General features: G+C 49.3%; 1 protein-coding gene across 1 annotated transcript in view; it reads right to left on the bottom strand.

Moving 5' to 3' along the window:
* The window catches only part of nhsl1b (NHS-like 1b), a 34788-nt gene extending 13058 nt beyond the window's left edge, over positions 1-21730 (bottom strand). Inside the window, 6 exon segments of the mRNA XM_024415288.2 lie at positions 3-2457; positions 4488-4619; positions 5921-6116; positions 8283-8407; positions 16240-16392; positions 21303-21730. Of these exon segments, the coding sequence (XP_024271056.2) occupies positions 3-2457; positions 4488-4619; positions 5921-6116; positions 8283-8407; positions 16240-16392; positions 21303-21357 (3116 nt within the window). The 5' untranslated portion in view covers positions 21358-21730.
* Positions 21731-27298: the final 5568 nt, after the last annotated feature.

The following is a 27298-nucleotide window of genomic DNA, read 5'->3' as shown; positions in this document are numbered from 1 at the left end:
TTCAAGGTGAGAGGGGAGGCTGTGGGTGGAGCTGGGGCAGGTAGGGGGAGGTGGTGGAGGAGATGGGACCATGGAGGGGAATGGAGGGGGAGGAGGACTGAGGGTCCTGTTGAAGGAGAGGCTGGGGTGGATGAGGGAATCTGGAGGAGGAGGGGGAGGGAAGTCTGGAGAGGTGGAGTAAGGGGGCGGGCTCATGGGGGTGCCCTGAGGGGTTGTGGGTAACAGGGGTGCGAGGGGCAGAGGGGGAGAGCTGGGGTTGGATGGGGGAGAGGAGCAGGGAAAGGAGGTGGGGGCTGATGGGTGCTGAGGTGGGAGGCAGGGGAGGAGGGGGAGGAGGAGGAGGGCCAGAATTCCTGAGAGAGTCAGAGGCGTTTGAGGAGAGGGAGGTGGAGGAGGAGGAGATGGAAACAGATGACAGGAGTGAAGACTTCCTCTCCGGCACTTTGGGCTTGGGCCGTCCTGAGGGGGAGTGGGACCGCATGAAGGAGGGCACGGGGGTGCCGGCCGTGGGGGTGTTGGACTGGCTGGAGTAGCCGCTGGAGGGGGAGGTCAGTCTATGGATCCTGTCCGGGGAAGAGGTGGCCGTCTTAGGTTTGACTGCCACACCTCCCTCCTGGGCTGGAGGGGCCGAGGCCTGGATATTGATGTGATTGTGGAGACCCCCACTTCCATTCGACAGACCCCTCGGGTGTGTGCCCGCTACAATGTTAGCAGCAGGGAGTTGTTGGTGCGTGGAGGGGGACTGCGCCCCCTGGTCTCCATGGTTACGGGGGTAATCCATGTAGTAGCCCCAGGACTCTGCATAGTCGGACCGCAGGCTGCTGGTGTCGCTGTGAGCTGGCGTCACATGACAGAGCGAGTACACATTAGCCACTACGCCACTGTTAGTGTTGTTAGCCGCTAGCGACGTGGCGGAGCTGGTGGCGCTCACACTGCTCTGGCTCCGTGGTCGCAGCAACCAGGGGTCCTCGTAGTCGCTGCACGGGCTATGGGAGGGCGAGGAGGGGGACACGCCCTTCCCCTTTCGATCTCTCAACCCCATCTGGAGGCTCTGCTGCAGGCTAGCGATCAGTGTCTCGTTCAGCACTGATCCATTAGCACTCATGCTAACTGCACTAACTCCACCCAGGGGCTTCTTCGCGCCAGGCTTGCGGCGGAGGGAGTCAGTCCGGGCTGGGGGCAGCGGCGGCTTCTTGGCCTTGCGGAGAGAGATGCTGCGGGACAGTGAGCGATCGCTGTAAAGACTGTTAGAATCTTCCTCGTGGCTAGGTAGCTCACGGCACTCGTACATGCTGTGTCTGGCAGTCCGGCTGGCTACCACCCCGTGGCCCTGCCCGCTACCATGGCTCCTGGAGCGCAGGCCAGAGTCAAGGTGCATGGAGGTGTAGTAGCCGTCGTTGTCCTGGGAGTACAGGGAGCTGGAGTCGGTGCGGGACGACAGCTCCATGCTGCTGTTCAGATGGTTGATGGGAGTAGAGCAGCTAGAGGTCAGAGGACGCCGGGGCAGGACCACGTTCTCCGGTGTGTCATAGATTGACCACTGGTCTTCGGCCGAGGACGGAGTCGTCGCGGCGATGGTGCTTGTGTGGCTGTGCAGGCTGCCATCCGAGCAGCCCGATTCGCTGGGCGTTGCCGGGGCAGTCAACCCTCCGTCTTGGGGATGTGTATGTGTTGGTGTGGAGGTGGCCCGGGCAGGGCAGGTGGTCCTGTGGGTGAAGGAGGTGGAGCTCAGGGGGTCCATGCTGGTGCCCGTGGCCAGACTGAGAGGCCTGGAGATGGGGTAGGCCGTCCCGGGGGTCTGGGGGTGCTGGCTGGAGGATGTATGGAGGGTCACGACCTCGGCAGAGAAGGACATGGTGGCGTTGGGGATGAGGGATGTGGAGTAGGCAGCGTGGGGGGACACCACACATGCCGGACCACCACCCCAGTCCCCTGTCTGGGACCCTCGCACCTCCTGAGACTTGGGCCTCAGATTACCTGTCCTGGGGGCGTTTCTCAGATGCACCACGGTGCTGTCCACCTGCAGTTTGCCGATCTGCCTCTGAGGTGCATTGTGGTCTTCCAGCCTGATGGGGGTGCTGCTGTAGATGGGCTCAGCGCTGAGAGACACCCTTGGCCCGGGTCTGGGAAGACTATGGAAGCGCTGGGCATCTACATTCAGATGCGAGGGTAGGACCAGCATTCCGGAACAGCCGTCGCTACTGGAGACGGAGATGCTTCCTGTAGACGAGGAAGTGGAAATTCCGGCCATCTGGGCTGCGATTCCCTGTCCCCGTTGAGCCCGGATTCTCCGCATGGACGGTGGAACGATCTTCACCTCCTCAGTCTGGCAACCAGAGTCCCTTGTCTCGGAATGTCTGAGCGATGAGTTGACGCTCCCGACTCTTCCCAATGTGGAATACTGTCCCGGGATGAACATGGAATGTGGCCGGAGCTCGCCCCCACGTCCTTTCGCCACTGCAGAAGAGAAAGAGAGAGAGTTTTAACATATGAGCAATCAAAATACCTCCAGCTTCCGCCTCTCTCTCTCTAATTTCCTCTCCCTTGTTCCCCCGCTCTCTGTCAGGCTGTCGATCAGATTAGCTGTGTCTAAGAGGCTAATTAATTTGATTTTCTGCAGCCCTGTCTGATGCGCTAATAACCACTGGTCGTCTTCATTAGGACAGATATGGACAGAGTTAGAGAGAGAGAGATGGAGAGAGGAAGAGAGAAGAATAGTGGGACCGAGAGAGAAGAGGACAGACACCAGAAGGAAGACTCCCACTATGCTTTCCCTCCTACTCTGGCTCCGTCTGATCAGAAAGAGAATGGTCCTCAGGGTGTGGGCAGCTGGTAAGGCATTGGGCAGCTCTCACACACACACACACACACACACACACACACACACACACACACACACACACACACACACACACACACACACACACACACACACACACACACACACACACACACACACGTACATAAATAAACAAAGTGAAGGATCTGGTGTAAAATAGGAGAGGATATCTGATGTATCGGCCATCTGTGCTGGCTGCTTGTTGATGCTCATGCTCCCTAAACACGCTCACACACACACACACACACACACCTCCCCTCCCTAAGGCAGAGAGTGACAGCACTGCTGTATTAGATAGATTAAGCTGCAGGTTTCTACTTCACATACAGCCTGGGTATCTCACTCACTGAGGCAAGGACTTACCATCTAACAGTAATCAGGACTTCCAAGCCTGCTGTCTGGTCTTTCACACCGGTCTGTCTGTATAAGGCTTCAAAGCTCTGCCTATCAGCTCATCCTACAGCGAGGTGACATTCTCTTAACGCAAGGAGAGTCCCCAGTCACCCATACCTTAATAGAGTTAGCTTAACTTAGTGTAGCACATAGCTATTAGCAGGGGTGAGGAACCTTGACCCCTCTGCCTGTTCCTCAGCCCATCTGTTCTGGGGATTAGGGGTGAAAGATCAGGGGGTGTTAGAAGGGTGGGGCTATCATAACAACAGCTGACAATAAACGCACAGGGGCGGGAAATGGAAACATTCAGGCCCTCTTCGTCTGGCTTATCCCCTAAGTCTTGGGGAGACAGAGGAGAGGAGAGGTGGGTTCGGGTTAAGACCAATTTCACAGTGAAATCCACAATAGGACATGTGTGTTTGACTGTGTGTTTGTTTTGATTGTGACAGAAAACCAATATTGTCCATTCACCCCACATCATATACCCTTTCCTACTTAACCTCCCCCATCCTTCTCCCCCTCCCTCCATTGGCCTCAAACCAACCCCACTCCCCCATGATAGGCGAGTGTGCATTACACAGTTGTGGAAATATGAAGATAGAATGACATCTGTGGTAAGAATGCTGGGATTAGATGCAGGGTTTAGTGGTGGGATGTGTGGAACACACTGTGGCATGCTTAGATTATCAGTGTATCCCAGGGATTAACACATATGAATAAGTGCCCATTTAGATTCACTAGACTTGTTACCAGCGTCGTTCTCATAAGTCACCAGATATTACCTTTTTTTGTTGTGTTTACATTAGATCCACTTATCATGGCTAAAGGAGGAGGACAGTGCAGAGACCGGGCCCATGGGGGTCATGGGAAAAGGAGTGTTTTGGAGTGATGTCAGACTCTGGACTACTAGATTTGGGGAAGTAAAGGTCCTGCAATGACAGATGCCAGTAGAGATTTTACTATGAGGGGTGGGGGGGCTTATGAAGAGCTTCTAGAAGAGAGATGTCAAATGTCAAGATTCTAGCATGAGAAAGCAGATGTAGAAATTCTAGAATAGGGAAGAGAACATTGAGAATGAGCAATGGTGGTGGTTCTACGGTATACTTAACAATGAGGGGGAGTCAAACTAGTCACTAAACCAGCCAGAGGTGTGAGGCAGGCAGGTGGATGGACTAGCTGTCTGGGTCAGGGATGAGGGAAGGGTGGGAGGACTAGTGAGAGCGGGATGCAGAACAGCTCTGGGTATATACCATACCTAGTTCGGTGCAGATGTTGTCAGGCAGCCCTGATATAGTCTTTCTGCGTTTGACCTTCTTGGGCCGGCGGGAGACTGTGTCAGTGTTAATGAGGGAGCGGCGGATGCTGGCCTGCCGGTCAAACGTTGCCCCTAGTGGCCGGGAGGGCGAGAGCAGGCAGGCAGAACAACGGCAAACAAAAACCAGCCCGTTAGTGATACAAACACACGTGCAATTGTGTTCTTACATGCAGAGTTTAGAGACAGGCAGAGTGACAGAACAAGAGAGAGTAGACAGTCATATATATATAGAAAAGCATGCTGTATAACATAGACAGGGGGGGGTGACACACAGATAAACACAGAAACTAAAAGAGTGAGTATCCCACACAGCCATACAAGACCAAACATACAGACAGATCAGTGTCTTGCTCTAACTGTCTGAAACTAGTTCAGACTCTGTGAATCTGCTCTTTTTGATGGATGGTGAGAAAGTGATATGAAAACTGACATATAGACAGTCTAACACGCTCACATTTCAAACAGTCTTTTTTGATTTAATTTGATTAGATATGACGTTGACATTTTGTTAACTTGAAATACTGATTCTAAACCAATCCGCGTTAAGAAGCCTGCAGATTTAATAGGTCTCACAATTACATGTATTCAAATACATGTTAACACCAACTGACTATTGATACTGTTAGGAGCTGTCTGTGCTACTTTGCAGTGTTTTGTGGCAGGATCTAGCCTCAGACAGCTCTCTCTCTCTGCCCTGTAGCGTGTGTGTGCTAGCGACAAACTGAGTCAGAGGACAGGACAAACACCACTGAGCCAGAGCTGACAGAGATAGTTAGAGGGAAAGAAAGTGTGTGTGTATGTGGGGGGGGACCGACTGCTGAGTGACAGATGTCACTAGCAGGGCTGATGTATTAGTGGGTGGGAGATAGAGCAGTACGTTGTCTGTGTTGGGTCCTGAGATGACGTGTGTACTGGTGGTGGTGTGTGTATGTGTGTGCGTAAATATGTCTGTGTGTGTATGTAGTGTGTGTGTCGTAGGTGCCGGTCTCTGTCAGGCGCCCCATGGTTTGAGATACAGCCATGGAGCTGCTTTGACCTTTGACTGCCATCTCTCTCACTCTCTCTAACACTGGGATGGACTGAGCACGCTCACAAACACACACTTAGCAGGGGGGTGGTCAGAGAGCGAGATAATAATATGGAAGAAAAACAGGGGGCAGATAATACTACTGACAGACAGAAAACACAACGCTCTATGCATGTGGATGCAATTCCCAGTATGTCCATTCGAACACACAGAGGGGTTAAAAGTGAGGTGAAAAAAAGGATTGCTTCAAGACCAAGACTCCTATTTCATTGGTTGAATGGCATCGGTAATTGTGGGCATGTTCAACCTAGGACATACAACGGTCACTATTGGGGGTGTGGCCTACCTGTGACGTTGATAGGGATGACGTCAGTGGGCACGGCCTGAGCCTGCATCCTCATCTTCTCCTCAGGGGTGGGGAGGGGCGGGGCCTTGTAGCAGCGCACCTGTCCGTCACACTCATCTATCCCCTCCTCTTCCTGGGGGGTCTGGGGCCTCATGGGGTGCAGGGACTTGTCATCCTCCGCTGACGAGGCCATGGACTGGAGGAGAGGAGAGAGAGAAGTGAGAGGGAGGAAAAGAAGAGATGGGTACACAGGAATGAAAAGGAGTAGAGAGGAAGGGAGATAAAAGAGAGAGATGGGAAGGAGAGGGATAGAGGAGAGATGAGCTTCAGACTGAGCCTGAAGAAACACACCTGAGCCTGTAGGAGAAAAGGTGTGTGTGTGTGTGTGTGTGTGTGTGTGTGTGTGTGTGTGTGTGTGTGTGTGTGTGTGTGTGTGTGTGTGTGTGTGTGTGTGTGTGTGTGTGTGTTGCACCTGCCCCCACTTGGGTCTGCCATCCTTTGTATGAACGCTTTAAACCTCTTCCAGCATTGTGTTTATTATTGCCCAAACACCCACACACACACACACACCCACACACACACACACACCACTATGTTTACTGCAGCAATCTGACCTTTGAGCCAGAGAGTCTATAAACATGTTTCACGGTCAATCATACACACATTGACATGCACACCCTCACACCCCGACAAACTAACAGCAAGGAGGAGTGAGAGAATGAGATAACAAAAGGAGAGTAACAGAGAGATGCTCTCATGTGTTAAACTGACGGGCTGCGAGTTCTCAATCTGAGCGCATCACATCTACACTGCAGAGATACGAGAAGAGCAGCGCCACCAAACTTCTCACTGCAGCACCTGGGCTTTCTCTAGAACCCAGGGCATCAACCAAACAGGCCGGCACATATTTTAGACACATATCTACAATTATCAAAATCATATTCCAGAATTTTTTTTATTTTTTTTAAATACATTGGTTCCTTTTTCTGTCTCAAAACAACAGAAACCAACCTCTCCAACAGCATCGCAGCCTGACACACTTTGACCTGAACTTACTCGCCCAGTAAAAACATCTCAGGGAAAGTTTACTCTCTGTTATATCCCACCTATATCTCACTAACCTTCCACTATCATTCCAGAATGTTGCTGGGAAATTCTTCAAGCTCCCACCACACCACCATCACACTATTCCCAAATACAGAATTACAGGTAGATTCTGAGCGGGCATGCAGTCATGTTATCAGTCACAACAGCAGCTCAAACATGGGACAGTCAGAGGGAGGAGAGGTGGGCAGGGTGGAGAAGGAAGCCAGCCGTGTGTTATGTTGTAGCCTTCAGAGTTTCTCCCACCATTAGGGGCCATTGTGGGTCTAAACAGTAACCCAGTTTCCCCTTTGAGCTAGGGAGCTGCTGTCAACCAGAGTTAGGCTCACTGGCCTGGAGACAACAGAACAGGGGTGAGGAGAGACGGGCAACAAGAGAGGTGGGGGAAGGGGGTTAAGGTTGAGGGTGGCTTGGGCCAAAGGAAAAAGCAGGGGATGGATATGAGCGAAAGGAGGTGTGGAGGCAGGCCAGGGAAAAAGGGGATAGTTTGGATAGAGGGACAACAGAGAGCAAGGTTAGGGGGTGAGAGGCACCTCATTCTACCAAAGAAATACCCTCTTTAACAACCTCGCCTGACCCCATCAGGACCCCCACGATTGGACGAGTCAAGTGGAGGGAGGAGAGACTACAGAAGGAGTGGGAATATGGAGAAGAGAAAAGCGGACAAGAGTGGGGGTTGGAGATATGCAAGGAAAGTAAGCGTCCTGGAAAAGGCTTCTCTGACTATTTGGCCATTCATGTGTTAGTCCTAACGTTCCAGAACTGGAGCTGTCATACCACCTCACTCTACCACACAGGTTAGTTTTAAGATAATTGACAATGTCATACTGTCACTGTGTAAGTCAGTCACCTGCAATTCTCAAGTTGTCTATTGTCATTAGAGTGAAAACAGCTCCACCAAGTCTAAACCAATATCAAAACAATGCTATTCAGATATTTAGAATAAATCTCCCAAGTGTTCCCTATCAGGGCCTGCCAGATAAACAGTTCTAAGTGGCTGTACACGCATGAGAAACCAGCCATGGCAGGAACACAATGTAATGAGACAGAGTGGGGGGGTGCAGTCAATGTTAGAGGAAAATACAGAGAGGTGGTGCACTTCTGCTTCAAACCACTGGAGGGCAGACAGATACCAGTTTGGTGTGTGCAATTATATTTCTATGGGTGCTGAGTGTGTGTGTGTGTCTGTGTCTGTGTGTGTCTGTGTCTGTGTCTGTGCGCGCGCACGCGGGCTGTGTGTGTGTGTGCTGTGTGTTACCTTCTTGTCTGTGTCGTCCTCATCATCCTGCAGGCTGCTGTGGGACTCTGCCCTGCCAGAGAAGGTGGGGCCCTGAGAGTAGTACTGGGAGCTACGGAAACCATCCTTCCTTAACTTGTCACACTCTGGAAGAGAGAGGGAGGGAATGGGTTTCACAAACCTTAATACACACACACACAGAAGTGGTGTCTACACCCCCTGGTAGTGGTGTCTACACCCCCTGGTAGTGGTGTCTACACCCCCTGGTAGTGGTGTCTACACCCCCTGGTAGTGGTGTCTACACCCCCTGGTAGTGGTGTCTACACCCCCTGGTAGTGGTGTCTACACCCCCTGGTAGTAGTGTCTACACCCCCTGGTAGTAGTGTCTACACCCCCTGGTAGTGGTGTCTACACCCCCTGGTAGTGGTGTCTACACCCCCTGGTAGTGGTGTCTACACCCCCTGGTAGTGGTGTCTACACCTGTCGAGAGCTCAACACCTCAGGGAACACGCACAGCAGAGCTGACCTGTGCAATATTCCCGGGCAGCTGTTCAGAGACACACAGCATATAGACGAGCAGCCTGTGTGTGTGTGTGTGTGTGTGTGTGTGTGTGTGTGTGTGTGTGTGTGTGTGTGTGTGTGTGTGTGTGTGTAGCCCCTGCCTCAGCAGCAGCCCCTGACAGCTTCTCTCATTAGACCCTGCTGTGAGGGGTGAGATGTGTGTGTTCCTAATCTACGTGTGTGTGTGTGGTGTGTGTACATGCATGTGTGTGTGGGAGCTAGGAGGGGGTATCCCTTCCAGTCTGTCACACACAGATGGTGGAATCGTCCTCCTCTGTCAAATACCTCCTCCCTCCCTCAGTGGCTATTTACACTTCAGTCACTCTACTACCAGGGACTCCTTTGTCATATTTGCATGACTAACTAGATCAGCTACTAAATAACACATCTACTAACGAGATGTAGAAATATTATGTACTAGACTAATTATACATAACTTAATAATTTCTAATTAAATAATATTTATATATCCATGATTTAATAGTATATCTAAAATGCTATAGATAGTTCTATAGCTATATACATGTCCATATCAGAGCGATTTTCAAGCTACGGTTGAAGTCGGAGGTTTACATACACCTTAGCCAAATACATTTAAACTCAGTTTTTCACAATTCCTGACATTTAATCCTAGTAAAAAATTCCATGTCTTAGGTCAGTTAGGATCACCACTTTATTTTAAGAATGTGAAATGTCAGAATAATAGTAGAGAGAATGATTTATTTCAGCTTTTATTTCTTTCATCACATTCTCAGTGGGTCAGAAGTTTACATGCACTCAATTAGTATTTGGTAGCATTGCCTTTAAATTGTTTAACTTGGGCTAAACGTTTCGGGTAGCCTTCCACAAGCTTCCCACAATAAGTTGGGTGAATTTTGGCCCATTTCTCCTGACAGAGCTGGTGTAACTGAGTCAGCTTTGTAGGCCTCCTTGCTCACACACGCTTTTTCAGTTCTGCCCACATATTTTCTATAGGCTTGAGGTCAGGGGTTTGTGATGGCCACTCCAATACCTTGACTTTGTTGTCCTTAAGCCATTTTGGAAGTATGCTTGGGGTCATTGTCCATTTGGAAGACCCATTTGCGACCAAGCTTTAACTTCCGGACTGATGTCTTGAGATGTTGCTTCAATATATCCACATAATTTTCCTACCTCATGATGCCATCTATTTTGTGAAGTGCACCAGTCCCTCCTGCAGCAAAGCACCCCCACAACATGATGCTGCCACCCCCATGCTTCACAGTTGGGATGGTGTTCTTTGGCTTGCAAGCCTCGCCCTTTTCCTCCAAACATAACGATGGTCATTATCACCAAACAGTTCTACTTTTGTTTCATCAGACCAGAGGACATTTCTCCAAAAAGTACGATCTTTGTCCCCATGTGCAGTTGCAAACTGTAGTCTGGCTTTTTTTAATGGTGGTTTTAGAGCAGTGGCTTCTTCCTTGCTGAGCGGCCTTTCAGGTTATGTCGATATAGGACTTGTTTTACTGTGGATATAGATACTTTGTACTGGTTTCCTCCAACATCTTCACAAGGTCCTTTGCTATTGTTCTGGGATTGATTTGCACTTTTCGCACAAAAGTATGTTCATCACCAGGAGACAGAACGCGTCTCCTTCCTGAGTGGTATGGCGGCTGCGTGGTCCCATGGTGTTTATACTTGCGTACTATTGTTTGTACAGATGAACGTGGTACACTCAGGCGTTTTGAAATTGCTCCCAAGGATGAAGCATTGTGGAGGTCTACAATTATCTTTCTGGGGTCTTGGCTGAATTCTTTTGATTTTCCCATGATGTCAAGCAAAGAGGCACTGCGTTTGAAGGTAGGCCTTGAAATACATCCACAGGTACACCTCCAATTGATGTCAATTAGCCTATCAGAAGCTTCTAAAGCCATGATATAATTTTCTGGAATTTTCCAAGCTGTTTAAAGGCACAGTCAACTTAGTTTATGTAAACTTCTGACCCACTGGAATTGTGATACAGTGAATTATAAGTGAAATAATCTGTCTATGAACAACTGTTGTAAAAATGACTTGTGTCACGCACAAAGTAGATTTGCCAAAGTAGACTTGCCAAAACTATAGTTTGTTAACAAGAAATGTGTGGAGTGGTTAAAAAACGAGTTTAAACGAGTTTTAATGACTCCAACCTAAGTGTATGTAAACTTATGACTTCAACTGTTATATTAATTTTGTGTGTATACTTTCAAATTTGGGGCTCCTGCATCTCTGCGCTAGAGGTGTCACTACAGACCCTGGTTTGACCCCGGGTTGTATCACAACCGGCAGCGATTGAGAGTTCCATAGGGCGGCGCACAAATGGCCCAGCGTCGTCTGGGTTGGGGGAAGGTTTGGCCGGGGTAGGCCATCAGTTAAGAACAAATCCTTATTACAGTGAAGGCCTACCCCGGCCAAACCCTAACCCAGACGACGCTGGGCCAATGGTGCGCTGCCCTATGGAACTCTCAATCACTGCCGGTTGTGATACAGCCCGGGGTCGAACCTTGGGCTCCCGAGTGGTCAGCAGTCTAAATAAAGATTCAATTAAAAAAATATACATAGAATTTACACCGAATGCTCTTTACCACAGCGACCAAATAGGCCTATTCATTTCTCTAGTCTCTTCCATATCCATTTGATGTGTGTATAGCGACAAAGACATCCGCTACTCCTCTAGTCTTTTATGTGGAATACCCGCAACTAATTAGTCAAATCACTGATGTACAAATGTAAATCTGCCCATTGTCATATTCATGTGAAGGAGTGGTTTGATGTGTTCGTACCCTCTACGGAGCTACACCTTACAGACTACTTTCCTCTTTCATGTCCTAATGCCTACATAGCTCATTAGAGTAGGTCTCTTCAGGGACTGAGGCGCTGTCTGCATGTATAATACTGTCATTTAATGGAGCCTAATGGAGCAGCTAGTTACTGATGGCTGTTAGTGTTTGCGCCTGTGATCTGGAATAGAAGGGTTTTAGAAGCCAATTGAGATGATGAGGAGGACGGGAATAGGTTTTACACAGTTTCCGTTTCCAGGACTGTTGTCGAGCAGAACAGGGGCTGGAGTTTAGTTGAAGGGGAAATATGGAGGTTTATTGCTATGGTCACATGGCACCATCCCAGAATGATGTAGAAAGAGAACGAGGTACTAATCGATCCAAATCTTTCAAACACTGTTGACTATAATGTGTCTGATATTACGCAATATGTCTGTGCTTTCCCAACCAATCAGTCACCCTTGTGCGCACACGACCACAACCTGACACCAGAATGTGTTGACGAATGGCATTATGGGTAATGACCCTGTCCTAACTGTTGAGAGACTCGGGCGTTGTGCCGATGACACTAGCAGCTGATTACATATGGATTGCTTTGAGACCCAAGCAGGGTCTGATATTGAATTTTCCCTAACTTCTCTTTGTGTCTCTGTCCTGGTGATATGGCCGACGGGGGTGACATAGATTTAAGGGGGGTCTTCATAAGCACAGGAGCAGGGGCACGGTGGTGGATAGACCTTATGTGCTGCTCTCAGATAAGTTTCTCTGTACCAATTCATATCTTGACTCTAACCAGACTGGTCAGCCATAGAACAGTGCTTTGGGCAGTTTCTAGGTACCCTTGTGTTACAGCTTTGTACAGGGTTTAGTTTGAAAGTATACGTTGTGTACTGCTTCTATTGCCATCAGACTGTAGGCTGACCAGTTAAATGATGTAACAGAGCATCCCAGCAGCAGCTTCATGGGAAGAGAAGATGGGTTCAGCAGCTAAACACACACCACGACGTAACAGACTGACCGACACAAGCAGTCTCCCCGGACACCTGTTCGAAGGGCTCTTTCAGAAGGACGGTGGCAGGTGATCAAAGGATACCATTACCCATGCGGTGTGTAGCATGGCGGGTGTGTGTCATATTACATGGACAATAACCTCACATAGAACCAAGACAATGGGACAGAAGGACAAAGACAGTGTGTGTGTGGCATTATCTTAGTGGAGGTGAATTAATAACACACTCTATGCATTACCTCTTCTATTGTCTTCAGTCCCTCTCCTCCTATTCTCTCTCTCTGACCTCCTCTCCTTTACCCCCCTCTCTCTCTCTCTGACCTCCTCTCCTTTACCCCCCCCTCTCTCTCTCTCTGACCTCCTCTCCTTTACCCCCCTCTCTGACCTCCTCTCCTTTACCCCCCTCTCTCTCTCTGACCTCCTCTCCTTTACCCCCCTCTCTCTCTCTGACCTCCTCTCCTTTACCCCCTCTCTCTCTGACCTCCTCTCCTTTACCCCCCTCTCTCTCTGACCTCCTCTCCTTTACCCCCTCTCTCTCTCTGACCTCTCCTTTACCCCCTCTCTCTCTCTGACCTCCTCTCCTTTACCCCCCCTCTCTCTCTGACCTCCTCTCCTTTACCCCCTCTCTCTCTGACCTCCTCTCCTTTACCCCCTCTCTCTCTGACCTCCTCTCCTTTACCCCCCTCTCTCTCTCTGACCTCCTCTCCTTTACCCCCCCCTCTCTCTCTCTGACCTCCTCTCCTTTACCCCCCCTCTCTCTCTGACCTCCTCTCCTTTACCCCCCCTCTCTCTGACCTCCTCTCCTTTACCCCCCCTCTCTCTGACCTCCTCTCCTTTACCCCCCATCTCTCTCTCTCTGACCTCCTCTCCTTTACCCCCCTCTCTCTCTCTGACCTCCTCTCCTTTACCCCCTCTCTCTCTCTGACCTCCTCTCCTTTACCCCCTCTCTCTCTCTGACCTCCTCTCCTTTACCCCCCCTCTCTCTCTGACCTCCTCTCCTTTACCCCCTCTCTCTCTCTGACCTCCTCTCCTTTACCCCCTCTCTCTCTGACCTCCTCTCCTTTACCCCCCCTCTCTCTCTGACCTCCTCTCCTTTACCCCCCTCTCTCTCTCTGACCTCCTCTCCTTTACCCCCCTCTCTCTCTCTGACCTCCTCTTTACCCCCCTCTCTCTCTGACCTCCTCTCCTTTACCCCCCTCTCTCTGACCTCCTCTCCTTTACCCCCCTCTCTCTCTGACCTCCTCTCCTTTACCCCCCTCTCTCTCTGACCTCCTCTCCTTTACCCCCCTCTCTCTCTGACCTCCTCTCCTTTACCCCCCCTCTCTCTCTCTCTGACCTCCTCTCCTTTACCCCCTCTCTCTCTCTGACCTCCTCTCCTTTACCCCCTCTCTCTCTCTCTCTGACCTCCTCTCCTTTACCCCCTCTCTCTCTCTGACCTCCTCTCCTTTACCCCCCTCTCTCTCTCTGACCTCCTCTCCTTTACCCCCCTCTCTCTCTCTCTGACCTCCTCTCCTTTACCCCCTCTCTCTCTCTGACCTCCTCTCCTTTACCCCCCCTCTCTCTCTCTGACCTCCTCTCCTTTACCCCCCCCTCTCTCTCTCTGACCTCCTCTCCTTTACCCCCTCTCTCTCTGACCTCCTCTCCTTTACCCCCCTCTCTCTCTCTCTGACCTCCTCTCCTTTACCCCCTCTCTCTCTCTGACCTCCTCTCCTTTACCCCCTCTCTCTCTCTGACCTCCTCTCCTTTACCCCCCTCTCTCTCTGACCTCCTCTCCTTTACCCCCCTCTCTCTCTCTGACCTCCTCTCCTTTACCCCCTCTCTCTCTCTCTGACCTCCTCTCCTTTACCCCCCTCTCTCTCTCTGACCTCCTCTCCTTTACCCCCCCCTCTCTCTCTGACCTCCTCTCCTTTACCCCCTCTCTCTCTCTGACCTCCTCTCCTTTACCCCCTCTCTCTCTGACCTCCTCTCCTTTACCCCCCTCTCTCTCTCTGACCTCCTCTCCTTTACCCCCCTCTCTCTCTCTGACCTCCTCTCCTTTACCCCCCTCTCTCTCTGACCTCCTCTCCTTTACCCCCCTCTCTCTCTGACCTCCTCTCCTTTACCCCCCTCTCTCTCTCTGACCTCCTCTCCTTTACCCCCCTCTCTCTCTGACCTCCTCTCCTTTACCCCCTCTCTCTCTCTGACCTCCTCTCCTTTACCCCCCTCTCTCTCTGACCTCCTCTCCTTTACCCCCTCTCTCTCTGACCTCTCCTTTACCCCCTCTCTCTCTGACCTCCTCTCCTTTACCCCCCTCTCTCTCTCTGACCTCCTCTCCTTTACCCCCCTCTCTCTCTGACCCCCTCTCCTTTACCCCCCTCTCTCTCTGACCTCCTCTCCTTTACCCCCTCTCTCTCTCTCTGACCTCCTCTCCTTTATCCCCCTCTCTCTCTCTGACCTCCTCTCCTTTACCCCCCTCTCTCTCTCTGACCTCCTCTCCTTTACCCCCCTCTCTCTCTCTGACCTCCTCTCATTTACCCCCCCTCTCTCTCTCTCTGACCTCCTCTCCTTTACCCCCCTCTCTCTCCTCCTTTTTCTCCCTTTATCTTCTCCCTCTTTATCTGCTTGGCACACAAGCTCACCTAGCACATGAATAACAAGCCACCGCCCCACACTCACCTTCTCACACACCATCCTGCTACAGAACTTTGGTGACTACCAAGTATTTTTTGTAACCCTCCCGCTTTGGGCTGGATGTGCCAATGTGTAGTTCATACATGCATAATCTATGAGCTGAATGACAAGTCTTACCTCAATTAGCCATGAAATCCCTAGTTTGAATGCTACCGTTTACTGGCAGCGCCATTCTCCCTACATTTCCCCCACATGGGCCAGCTCCATAGCAATTTGAGTTCCAGGCAGCCAATGAGGTTCAGCCCCTCATCACTTGAGTGACAGTTAGCAAGACGCTCACACAGCAGAGCCAGGGAGAGAGCAACAACGTCGTGCACATATGTGACGTGGTACTTTTGTCTCATGAGTCAGTGCTACTTTCAGAATTACTGGCTAAAAAGTATACAGAAGTGCCAGAGAATCTCTCTAAAGGCACGGACACACCGATCACGTTTGCCGGCCGAGAGCCCTTAGCACCCCTGAACAGAATGTCAGACATATTTTGAAAACCGAGTGCAACCAGATTCTACATGTAGAATGGTCAAAAATGTTGGCAGTCAGACTATAACACCGTGCCGTCAGCAAGTGAACGAACGGCAGACCGCATGTCCTTTACACACCCACTCCAACTCAACTCCTCCCCCATGCCTTTTCCCACAACTGAACCATTCTCTTTGGGAACAGACCAGGAAGTGACTAGTTGTGGCTGTTTTCGGGGAACCTTTCATGTTCACCCCTCAAAGACACTGGACCCACCACAGGAGGGCTTAACACGGGTGTGTTGGTGTAGCTGGGCAAACAAACGCTTTGGACGCTTTTGTTGTTGTTTTTTTTACAACGTTGTCGTAACGTCGTGAACATCAATAAAGTATCAAGAGATATTGAGGGTGATGAAACGCAATGGGTGGTCGGTGGCATTCCAACAACACTGTATTTGTGTGTGTGTGGTCATGTTTGTAAGTGCGGTTGCGGTCCTTACCCCTCAGTGCGGTCTTGAGGTTGACCTTGGCCTGGTGGTGGAGGTCCTCTACGCAGGGCGGTCTGCTGCCGGGCAGGAACACGTTCTCCTGCTGGTGCCACGGGGCTGTGTAGTGGACTGTCCACTTGCTCTCCTCATCCAGGTTAGACACCGCTACGGAGGGAGGAGAGAGAGGGAAGGAAGTTAAACGATTTACAGTTTAAAAAGGCAGTCGTGTTGAACAAATATAGGCTACATGTGTTTTGCTACTGTTGTATGTCAGGGATAGGGACTGATGCTTTGAAATAAATAAGAACTTGGTGGATGCTGATATTTGTTCTATTTCATTGGAAATGGTTTTCTTCTTCTTCAATCAAGCCGTCAACTTCAGGACACACTGGTGCAATTCATGTTCCCTTTTTAAATAAAACGAGCAGAAACCCCCCCATGTTGTTTTACAATATATACTCTAGGGACAGCCGTTATCAAAAGCGACCCAGGAGCAATTAGGCCTTGCTCAAAAGGCACATCGACAGATTTTTCACCTTGTCAGCTCTGGGATATGAACTATCAACTTTTTGCTTACTGGCCCAATGCTCTAACCACTAGGCTACCTGCCACCTTACCCAGCCTACAGGCCAGCTGTTATTTATCTGGAAGTTGTAATGCTAATAAATCTTGTTTGAGTTGGAGTGGAAGGAGGGAGTGACGTTTGTATGAAGGTGTGACCCTACACACAAACAGCTTTAACACTCTACTGTGATGCATGGTCGCGTGTAGATCAGTTGGTAGATGGCGCTTGCAACACCAGGGTTGTGGGTTCAATTCCCACGGGGGACTAGTATGAAAATGTGTGCACGCACTACTGTAAGTCACTCTGGATAAGAGAGTCTGTTAAATGACTAAACTGTGAAGGGCACTTGTCAGGGAGGGCAGTGGAGGGAAGGTTAGTCAGAAGATCCAACTGAAAAACATTCCAATAGACACTGAGTGTACAAAACATTAGGAACACCTTCCTCATATTGAGTTGCGGACTTCAATCTTTTGTCTTGCACATTCACCCTCTGAATGGCACACATCCATGTCTCAATTGTCTCAAGGCTTAAAAATCCTTCTTTAACATGTCTCCTCCCCTTCATCTACACTGGTTGAAGTGGATTTAACAAGTGACATCAATAAGGGATCATAGCTTTCACCTGGTCAGTCTGTCATGGAAAGAGCAGGTGTTCCTAATGTTTTCTACACTCAATGTAGTCTTCAAAACAGCATGTTCTCCACTGAGAGACCAGGCTTCAACACAAAAACCCACAAAGAGCATTGTTTCAGACACTAGCCTACTGCCAATAGAACAAGCTAAGAAGAACCTCCAAAACATTGCTTCTCAAACAACTTCTCAAATGATTCAAACTATTTATTTAACTAGGCAAGTCAAATTCTTATTTACAATGACAGCCTACCCCGGCCAATGGGACTCTGGGCCAATTGTGCGCCCCCTTATGGGACTCCCGATCACTGTCGGTCGTGATACAGCCTGGGATCGAACCAGGGTCTGTAGTGACGCCTCTATGCAGTGCCTAAGACCACTGCGCCACTCGGGAGCCCAGACTAATCATTGTTCACACTGTTTGGTTATTTCTTGGTCATCCAATACTGTCCAAACAACACACAATCCTCAGGTTACATCCTGCACAACATCTCAACAATAAGGAAATAGAGAGGGTATAACAACACACAATCCTCAGGTTACATCCTGCACAACATCTCAACAATAAGGAAATAGAGAGGGTATAACAACACACAATCCTCAGGTTACATCCTGCACAACATCTCAACAGTAAGGAAATAGAGAGGGTATAACAACACACAATCCTCAGGTTACATCCTGCACAACATCTCAACAATAAGGAAATAGAGAGGGTATAACAACACACAACAAGTAGTGCCACCATCCGCTGTTTACTTTGCCCATTTCAAGAAGAAAAAAACACACACACACACACACACACACACACACACGACTTACCGAGCGATTGTATCCAGACTAAAATACTGTCTGGGATTGGGAGACCACGTATCTCCATTCCTCTAAACAAGCTCTCTAGCTCTGTGCCTGTACTGACTAACAACATGACCATCTATCTCAGGAAAAAGTCAGAACAGAAAGAGGAGAAGGTTGGGAGGATCCTGGGAAAGGGGCAGGCTAAGGAAGGAGGTGTGTGTGTGGGGATGCAGGGTGCATGAAGGAGTCTTTCCACAGGTGCAAATGAGCCATCTGAGGTAGTGTGTGTTTTTTGGGTTGAGGGGGGCAAAGGATCCCTTTGACTTGACCCTTATTCATTCCCACATGTGCTAATGGGCCATTAGAGGAAATGTGTGTCCTGTCCCTACAACTACCACCCTGTCCCCAACACAGCCTTTTGAGTGGCTGTGTTGGGAGCCCAAAAGGCCAAGGAAAGTCTAGGAAACATTTGGAAGCCAGCACTTGGAATCCCCTGGGGTGGATGGTGTTCAAATGTTGTACGTTTAAACAGGTTGACGTCCTCCATTAGAAGGCCCCGGGGCCAAATGTCAACAGTTGAACTGCCATTTGAACGGTGCAAAAGGCTTGAGGGAAAGGCAAATGAGACGAGGGACTTGGGGGGGGGGTGTTTGTGTAAGGCGGGGGTTATATGTTTCCACAGGTGTGAAGGCGCCATCCAGTGTGCCAGTCCCTAGGGACCACAGGTGGCAGGGCCGACCGTTGGAGTGTGATGAGACGTCTGTTAGGAGTTCCTCTCTTCAGCAGTTAAAGTTGACACCTCTTCAATGGCCGGTTAACTACCTCTTTGGCAGGGAGAGAGGAGCCTTTGTATTCCTTCATGACCCTTTGCTTACCAACTGTTCTTTACAAACAGCTAGGCATATCTCTCCAACATATCGCTCTCCGTTCTCCTCTTCAAAACACACACACAGCTAAACCTTCTCATGTAGGAAAAGTAAACCCTGAGAATACCGAGACCCACCACACCACGTGGTTGAGGAGTGGTAGAATCATCGGAGGGTGAATGGCACCCGTTGCTGCCACATGTCAGCCACATTGGCAGTGTGTGTGAGCTCTGTGTGTGTGTGAGCTTTCAGTGTGTGTGTGAGCTCTCAGTGTGTGTGTGAGCTCTCAGTGTGTGTGAGCTCTCAGTGTGTGTGAGCTCTCAGTGTGTGTGTGAGCTCTCAGTGTGTGTGTGAGCTCTCAGTGTGTGTGTGTGAGCTCTCAGTGTGTGACGGACTAAGTGTGTATAAGTATCCTTGCATATCACCATCACACAGTTGTGCCAGTGTGTAAGACCTTCGTAAAAAGGGTCAATCTCGCCGGACATCACCACACCACTTGCCAATGGACAACGCTGGACAGGAGGACAGAGCTAGAGGGAGGGAACGGGACACGCAAACGTGCACATGCACGCTCACACACTCCAAATATACACTCACATAAAGTGAAGGAGTTGACAACAGACACCCAAACATGCCTAACCACTCACATAAGGGCTACTGTTGCACCAGACTAACAGTGCATAGATAGGCCTACACAAAACAAATGAAGTTACACACAAATGAAGTTACACACTTGTATCCACTAGTCCCAAACAACCTAGTCTAAACACGTGATTGTCTAGCCTAATACTTGTCTCATACACAAACACAGCTCGGAGTATCCTCCAGCCCAGTCCATGCAGGTAGCTAGCTCTCCCCCACCCTGGGGCCTGATGTGGTGAATAGAGCCAGTCAAAGCCATAGAGCCAGACCAAGGCCACTGGGACTATGGACATAAAGCCTGTATTGTCCCACAGAATCAGCCTCCACATCGGGCCTTTCACTAGTACAATACCCCCAGACAACCCCATCACACTCGCCCAGAAACACACATGCTACCACAATGTCCACATCTTTTCACTTGTCACCTAACCCCCCCAAGCACACCTCCCTTACTACCAGCACACAATTATCTCAGAGAGGAAAGAAAGACAAAAGTTGCAGAAACACACTCAGAAACACAGTCCTCTTAGAATCTATATTTGAAAAGAATCCATGCATATTGACAACTTCTAATTAAGCAATAAGGCACGAGGGGGTGTGGTATATGACCAATATACCACGGCCATGGACTGTTCTTGGGCACGACGCGTTGCGGAGTGCCTGGACACAGCCCTTAGCTGTGGTATATTGGTCATATACCACAAACCTCAGAGGTGCCTTATTGCTATTATAAACTGGTTACCAACGTAATTAGTGCATTAAAAATACATGTTTTGTGGTATACAGCAGTCAGCCAATCAGCATTCAGGGCTCAAACCACCCAGTTTATAATCCTGTATATAGCACTATAACCTATCAATACAAACAGAGAAGCAATCACATGTGATGTGCAGGACCAGTGGAATAGAGAGGAGGTATGCAGCAGGGCCAGAGGCTGATATCATCTACTCCTGATGACTCTGCATCATCACAGTGACATAAAACATCCCACTGTAGTTTAGGTTACCTACTGTATCAGAGTGTTAACGCCTCCTCTTTTCTACCTTCACAGGTGTGTGGAAGGAGTCTGAAAACGCTGAGGTAAGGATTAACAATGTTGATCTGAGAATTACAGTACACACAGTGCTAATAGAGGATACACCTGAGATTAGGATGAGCACAAACGGCTTTCAGTGAGAGCATGTCACCTCTCGCACACTCTCACACGCACGTCCCCAATCCCCTTACACACAGACCCTACTATCCTAAATTCATTCAGAATTGCCCCAATTTCTACAAAATCCAAGAGAGCGCTTCAAATGAAAGAGAGGGCACTTTAATTCTAGCCGAGACGTTAACCGTTTAAACGCCACTCCCACTGGTTACTAGGTAACAGAGAACAACAGTACGTACTCCGTCAGATCACAGAACCCCCCCCCCCATGCCAATGTACTGTGTAACATTATCCACAACTACAACTCATTTTATGAAAAGTCCTCTCAAAGTGACACCTGATCTGTCGTTACTGGAAAATGAATGATATATTTAATAAAAGGGAAGGAACGGCAGAGCAAATGGAACCAGAGTGTCTCTCTTACCCTTCCTCTTGAAGTATTTAATGACAGATTTTAACGAGGTCCCGATAAACACCATTATTCCAGTCGGTCTTTATTTTCCTATAATAATATCAATAGAACGGCCTTGTAAAGGCACAAGCCACGCAGATGAGCGAGGGAACGAGGAGGAGGACAGGACAAACAAGTGCTGCCGCCGCTCTTCTCCACTCACTCTATATGGTGGCTCAGCTCTGTGTGTGTGTGTGTGTGTCTGCTGTGTTCACAATGAGCCTCTCCCCCTCACACACACTGCCCACCCCTTCCTAACTCAGGCGCTGCCCAGACCTTTGAGGAACACACGCACACACACACACAGCGGGAGGGGTGTAGAATCTGTTCCCTTGTGCTTTGGTTACCATGGAGTTCTCTCACCCTTTCTCTTCATTTCTCCCTATCCCTTTCTCGCTCTCTCTTCTTCCCTCTTTTGCTTTCTCTCTCTCTCTCTCTCCCTCTCTCTCTCTCCCTCTCTCCCTCTCTCTCCCTCTCTCTCTCTCTCTCTCTCTCTCTCTCTCCTCTCTCTCTACAGGACTCTAAAGATTAAAAGATTCAAACACGATGTAACAGTATGACCAGGAGTAATTATACTTAACTGTAAGGTATATGGATTTCATAAATACAGAATAAATAGGCTAGCCTACTCTCTTTCACTCCCTCACTCCCACTCTGGGACCTGCCAAAGCACGCTCTCTCTCTCATCTCATCTCTGCTGTGAGTTTCTCTTCACTTCCCCAGGAGGGCTATGCTGGTCTGATATTCCTTCTCCTGCAGTAGACTTTAGTAGTTAGGGACACCACCTGCTTTGTACTCTGATGCACAAAGAAAGGACTGTTGACTTTTCTTAGAGACCAACAACGATTCCTGACTGAATGTCTGTGTGTATGTCCCTTTTCATCTCACCACAACTCTGATCATTTTCTCCGTCATTCCCTCCCTCCCTCCCTCTCTCTGATCAGCCAGCAGGCTGTTAGCACACGGCCTCTAAATCTGGGCCACATGAATATAGATCACATACAATCCGCCTATTGTCCATTCTGTGCAGCTTCTATCAGACACACACACACACACGTACGCACACACACAAACACACATACATACAAAGCACTACGGAGATACACACACAAGTGTACACAGAAACTCAATTCTCTGCCTGCCCCTACTACTGCCCCGTATTCCTTTATGTCTTCCCAAATGGATGGGGGGGATGGAGATGGGAGGGGGCTGAAACTGGAGCTTGAATGGGATTGCAAATGATTGTTGAATTTGTGGGTAAAAGGTCCCCCCCTTCCAACCTTGTCTCCTCCTCTCCTGAACCTCTTTGCAGTGTACATTCACAATGCTGTGTGTGTGTGTGTGTGTGTGTGTGTGTGTGTTTGTGTATTTGACAGGTTCACTGCCACGCTCTAGTGTTCTGCAATGGCTGTGCCAGATTCACACAGAGAGGCATTCTGCAAGTTTCTCCTATCTCTCTCCTCAGCAAACCTTTCCCCCTCTCTCTCCCCCCAACCCCCTCTCTGACTGACCCCCCTCTCTCCCTCCCCCAACCCCCTCTCTCTCTGACCCCCCTCTCTCTCTCTCTCTCTCTCTGACTCCCCATGCTTGGTGTGGGGCTCCTGGCCTGTTCTGTGATTGGGGTGAGCATCACACCATCTGACACGCGTACAGTATTAAGATAACATGCAAACACAAGCCGGTCATGGCTGCAGTGATTACAGGACCTATTGTTCTGAACACAGAGGGACCAGTAGACACAGCCAATGGGTCTGCCATATGGAGGAGAAAACTAGGCATCTCCTGGATTAGGCTTATCCCCCCCATCTATCCACCCTTCATCCATGGCTTCATCCCTCTACCACAGACATGCTTTGAGGAGAGGAGACGCCCCAAAACAACACTAATATTAATCCTTCAAGCATTTCGATATGCCCGCATATCAGCTAAATGTGTACGCGGCCAATAAAATGAGATTGCTTTTGATACGCGGCTTGACAAACACACGGCATCAGGTAAGGACCTCCGACTGAGGTGATCAGACCCGGGAAAGACGCCTTCCAAAATGCTCAACATGTCAACCATTGACTGTACAATATTTCATTTGTCATTTTCTGTTGACTTCCTAACTGACTAAGTGTAGAACTTCAGTCTTTCTGAAAAGCCCTTAATAAAACCAGGGCTTCATTCATTAATATTATACTAAAAGCCAATATATAGGCGTACAGCAGCAAGATGTTGAGAAAGTAGGCTTATGGGAGAACAGACTTGCTTAAACAAACGATAAGGAACCATAGAGGATGTGAATGAGTGAGAGAGCGAGAGATAAACAGGTATTGTTGAATGAACCACAGTAATAAAGACGTGGATCTGACAGATGGATAATCAGCTGAAGTGAATGATGACCGTCTTCTGCTCTACTTTCTCTCGCTCCATTTCTCCCTCATTCCGTCCCATTTTCACACCTCGTTTGGATCTCCTTCGCAACCCGACAGACGTGGCTTCACAACTACCCAGCATGCACGCACGCACGCACGCACAGCAAGTAACGAGATGAAACCTCCAGCAACACACTCAATCTCTCTCTCTCTCTCTCTTCCTGCACCCCCTTGCTACCCAGACAAACTCGCAAACCTCAATCCCCGTCCCCTCCATTCCCAATTCTATCAGTCAACCCCTGAATCCAACCCCCCTCACCCCAAACTCCCCCTCTTCTTCCCATTCAATATTATAGACTATAAAACCTCCAGTAATATGCCCAAAGCACCCCTCAACACACCCTGCCCCCCAACACTGTCAGAGCGCAGATTTATTTCTGTAATTGGGCTAAAAGAGAAGAGGACCCACTGAGCCCTAAAACCACGAGGTAGCCTGGAGCCCCCACCCCAATCACCTAATGTAACATCTCATACCTTCTCTCCTTCCTTCTTTCAATCTCCACCTTCATGCATTCTCTCTCGCTCTCTCCTACTAAGGTCATCTATATATCGATTCCTTCCTCTCCTCTCTTCACCTCCTTTATTCTGTTCTCCTGCTCTAACCGTGACCTTGCATTCCCTCTTCAGCAAAACACAAACTCCATGAAAAATGGTGTGGGAAAAACAGACAAGCAAGAACATGTGAGGGGAAACTTGTGTTCATTTTACAACTCTTATCTCGTTTCTCTGAAACTACATGACCTTGATAAACCATAGAAAGTAGATCCCAGTATCAGACACATGACTCAAATGACACTAACTTTATGACGTATGGTATAATGTTTAACTCTGGGATAGGCCTACATTCAAAATCATACTTTGATATCTCTGAACAGTAACAAAACCAACGACCACTCTCCTCAGTCTCCCTCCTCAGTATCCCTCCTCCCTCTCTCTCCTCCCTCTCTCTGTGTGAATTATTTATAGTATGCCGGACGACCCCCCTTTTTGTCTGTGAATGAAAGTGTAGCTGTTAGTAAACAGGAACTTGATCTAGCCTGCAGTGCCTTCCAGCCCTTAGAGAAATGGACAACGTCATTTATAATCTATCAGCTAGAGACAGACAGATCAAGGGGGAGAGAGAGAAAGTGAAGAGGGGGAGAGAGAGAAAGAGAAGAGGGGAGAGAGAGAAAGAGAAGAGGGGAGAGAGAGAAAGAGAAGAGGGGGAGAGAGAGAAAGAGAAGAGGGGGAGAGAGAGAAAGAGAAGAGGGGGAGAGAGAGAAAGTGAAGAGGGGGAGAGAGAGAAAGAAAGAGAAGAGGGGAAGAGAGAGAGAAAAGTGAAGAAGAGAGAGAAAGTGAAGAGGGGGAGAGAGAAGAAAGAAGAGGGGGAGAGAGAGAAAGTGAAGAAGAGAGGGGAAGAGGGGGAGAGAGAGAAAGTGAAGAGGGGAGAGAGAGAAAGTGAAGAGGGGGAGAGAGAAAGTGAAGAGGGGGAGAGAGAGAAAGTGAAGAGGGGGAGAGAGAGAAAGTGAAGAGGGGGAGAAGAGGGGGGGAGAGAGAAAAGTGAAGAGGGGAGAGAGAAAGGGGAGAGAGAGAAAAGTGAAGAGGGGGAAAGAGAGAAAGTGAAGAGGGGAGAGAGAGAAAGAAGAGGGGAGAGAGAAAGAAGAGGGGGAGAGAGAAAGAGAAGAGGGGAGAGAGAAAAGTGAAGAGGGGGAGAGAGAAGAAGAGAAGAGGAGGGGAAGAGAGAGAGAAGAGAGAGAGGGAAGAGGGGAGAGAGAGAAAGAGAAGAGGGGGAGAGAGAAAGAGAAGAGGGGGAGAGAGAAAGAGAAGAGGGGGAGAGAGAGAAGAAGAGGGGGAGAGAGAAAGAGAAGAGGGGAGAGAGAAAGAGAAGAGGGGAGAGAGAAAGAGAAGAGGGGGAGAGAGAAAGAGAAGAGAGGAAAGGGAGAGAGAGAAAGAGAAGGGGGAGGGGAGAAGAGGGGGAGAGAGAAAAGAGAAGAGGGGGAGAGAGAGAGAAGAGGGGAGAGAAGAGGGGGGGAGAGAGAAAAGAGAAGAGGGGAAGAGGGGGAGAGAGAAAGAAGAAGAGGGGGAGAGAGAAGAGGGGGAGAGAGAAAGAGAAGAGGGGGAGAGAGAGAAAGAGAAGAGGGAGAAGAGGGGAGAGAGAGAAAGAGAGGGGAGAGAGAGAAAGAGAAGAGGGGGAGAGAGAGAGAAAGAGAAGAGGGGAAAGAGAGAGAGAGAAGAGAGAAGAGGGGGAGAGAGAGAAAGAGAAGGGGGAGAGAAAAGAGAAGAGGGGGAGAGAAGAGGGGGAAAGAGAAGAGGGGGAGAGAGAGAAGAGAGAAGAGGGGAGAGAGAGAGAAAGAGAAGAGGGGGAGAGAGAGAAAGAGAAGAGGGGGAGAGAGAGAAGAAAGAGAAGAGAAGAGGGGGGAGAAAGAGAAGAGGGGGAGAAAGAGAAGAGGGGGAGAGAGAGAAAGAGAAGAGGGGGAGAGAGAGAAAGAGAAGAGGGGGAGAGAGAAAGAGAAGAGGGGGAGAGAGAAAGAGAAGAGGGGGGGAGAGAGAGAAAGAGAAGGGGGGGAGAGAGAAAGAGAAGAGGGGGAGAGAGAGAAAGAAAGAGGGGGAGAGAGAGAGAAGAAGAGGGGGAGAGAAGAGGGGGAGAGAGAAAGAGAAGAGGGGGAGAGAGAGAAAGAGAAGAGGGGGAGAGAGAGAGAAGAGGGGGAGAGAGAGAAAGAGAAGAGAAAGAAAGAGAAGAAGAAGAGGGGAGAGAGAGAAAGAGAAGAGGGGGAGAGAGAGAAAGAGAAGAGGGGGAGAGAGAAAGAGAAGAGGGGGTGAGAGAGAAAGAACAAGAGAGAGGAGAGAAGGTTGCAATACAATTAGGCTACATTCTTTCGCATGTACACACACTTTGACGACACACACACACACACACACGAGACACACACAGACAAACACAGAGGCCAGGTAAATAAACATGCTGTTGCTCTCTGATGAGTCTTGTTCTCCTGTTAATGACTTTAGCATGGTGCAAGGTTCCCATGCATCCCCAACACACCCACACTCTCTCTTGGAAACACTCAACCATAATAAACACACAATTGAACATTTTTGGACGGTATTCACAAGAGAGAAACAGGCCTAACCAAAGAGGTAGAAAGCTATACCACCTCTCTCAAAGTCCATTTTGAGTGACATGTCCTTCTGTTCTCAGCAGGCCACTCAGACAGAGGTCAGCGAGCGACCCCTAGTCCATACTCTCCCCTCCGTCCCCACCACTCTTCTTTTCTTTCACCCCTTCTACTCCTTTCTCCCCCTTTTCTGGGCTTTCCAACTGACAAGCTCTTTTGTGCCGGCTGAGGTCAGCACTGGGATTCCATCACAGTCAGCACTCACACGTACACAAACATATGTGCACTGCACGCACGACACACTCACACTCACACGTACACAAACATATGTGCACTGCACGCACGACACACTCACACTCACACGTACACAAACATATGTGCACTGCACGCACGACACACTCACACGTACACAAACATGTGTGCACTGCACGCACGACACACTCACACGTACACAAACATA

This window comes from Oncorhynchus tshawytscha, linkage group LG18, assembly GCF_018296145.1.
Source record: "Oncorhynchus tshawytscha isolate Ot180627B linkage group LG18, Otsh_v2.0, whole genome shotgun sequence".
Classification (NCBI taxonomy): Eukaryota; Metazoa; Chordata; class Actinopteri; order Salmoniformes; family Salmonidae; genus Oncorhynchus; species Oncorhynchus tshawytscha.
The sequence above is the reverse complement of the archived record's forward strand: the minus strand, read 5'-3'. Positions and strand labels throughout refer to the sequence as shown.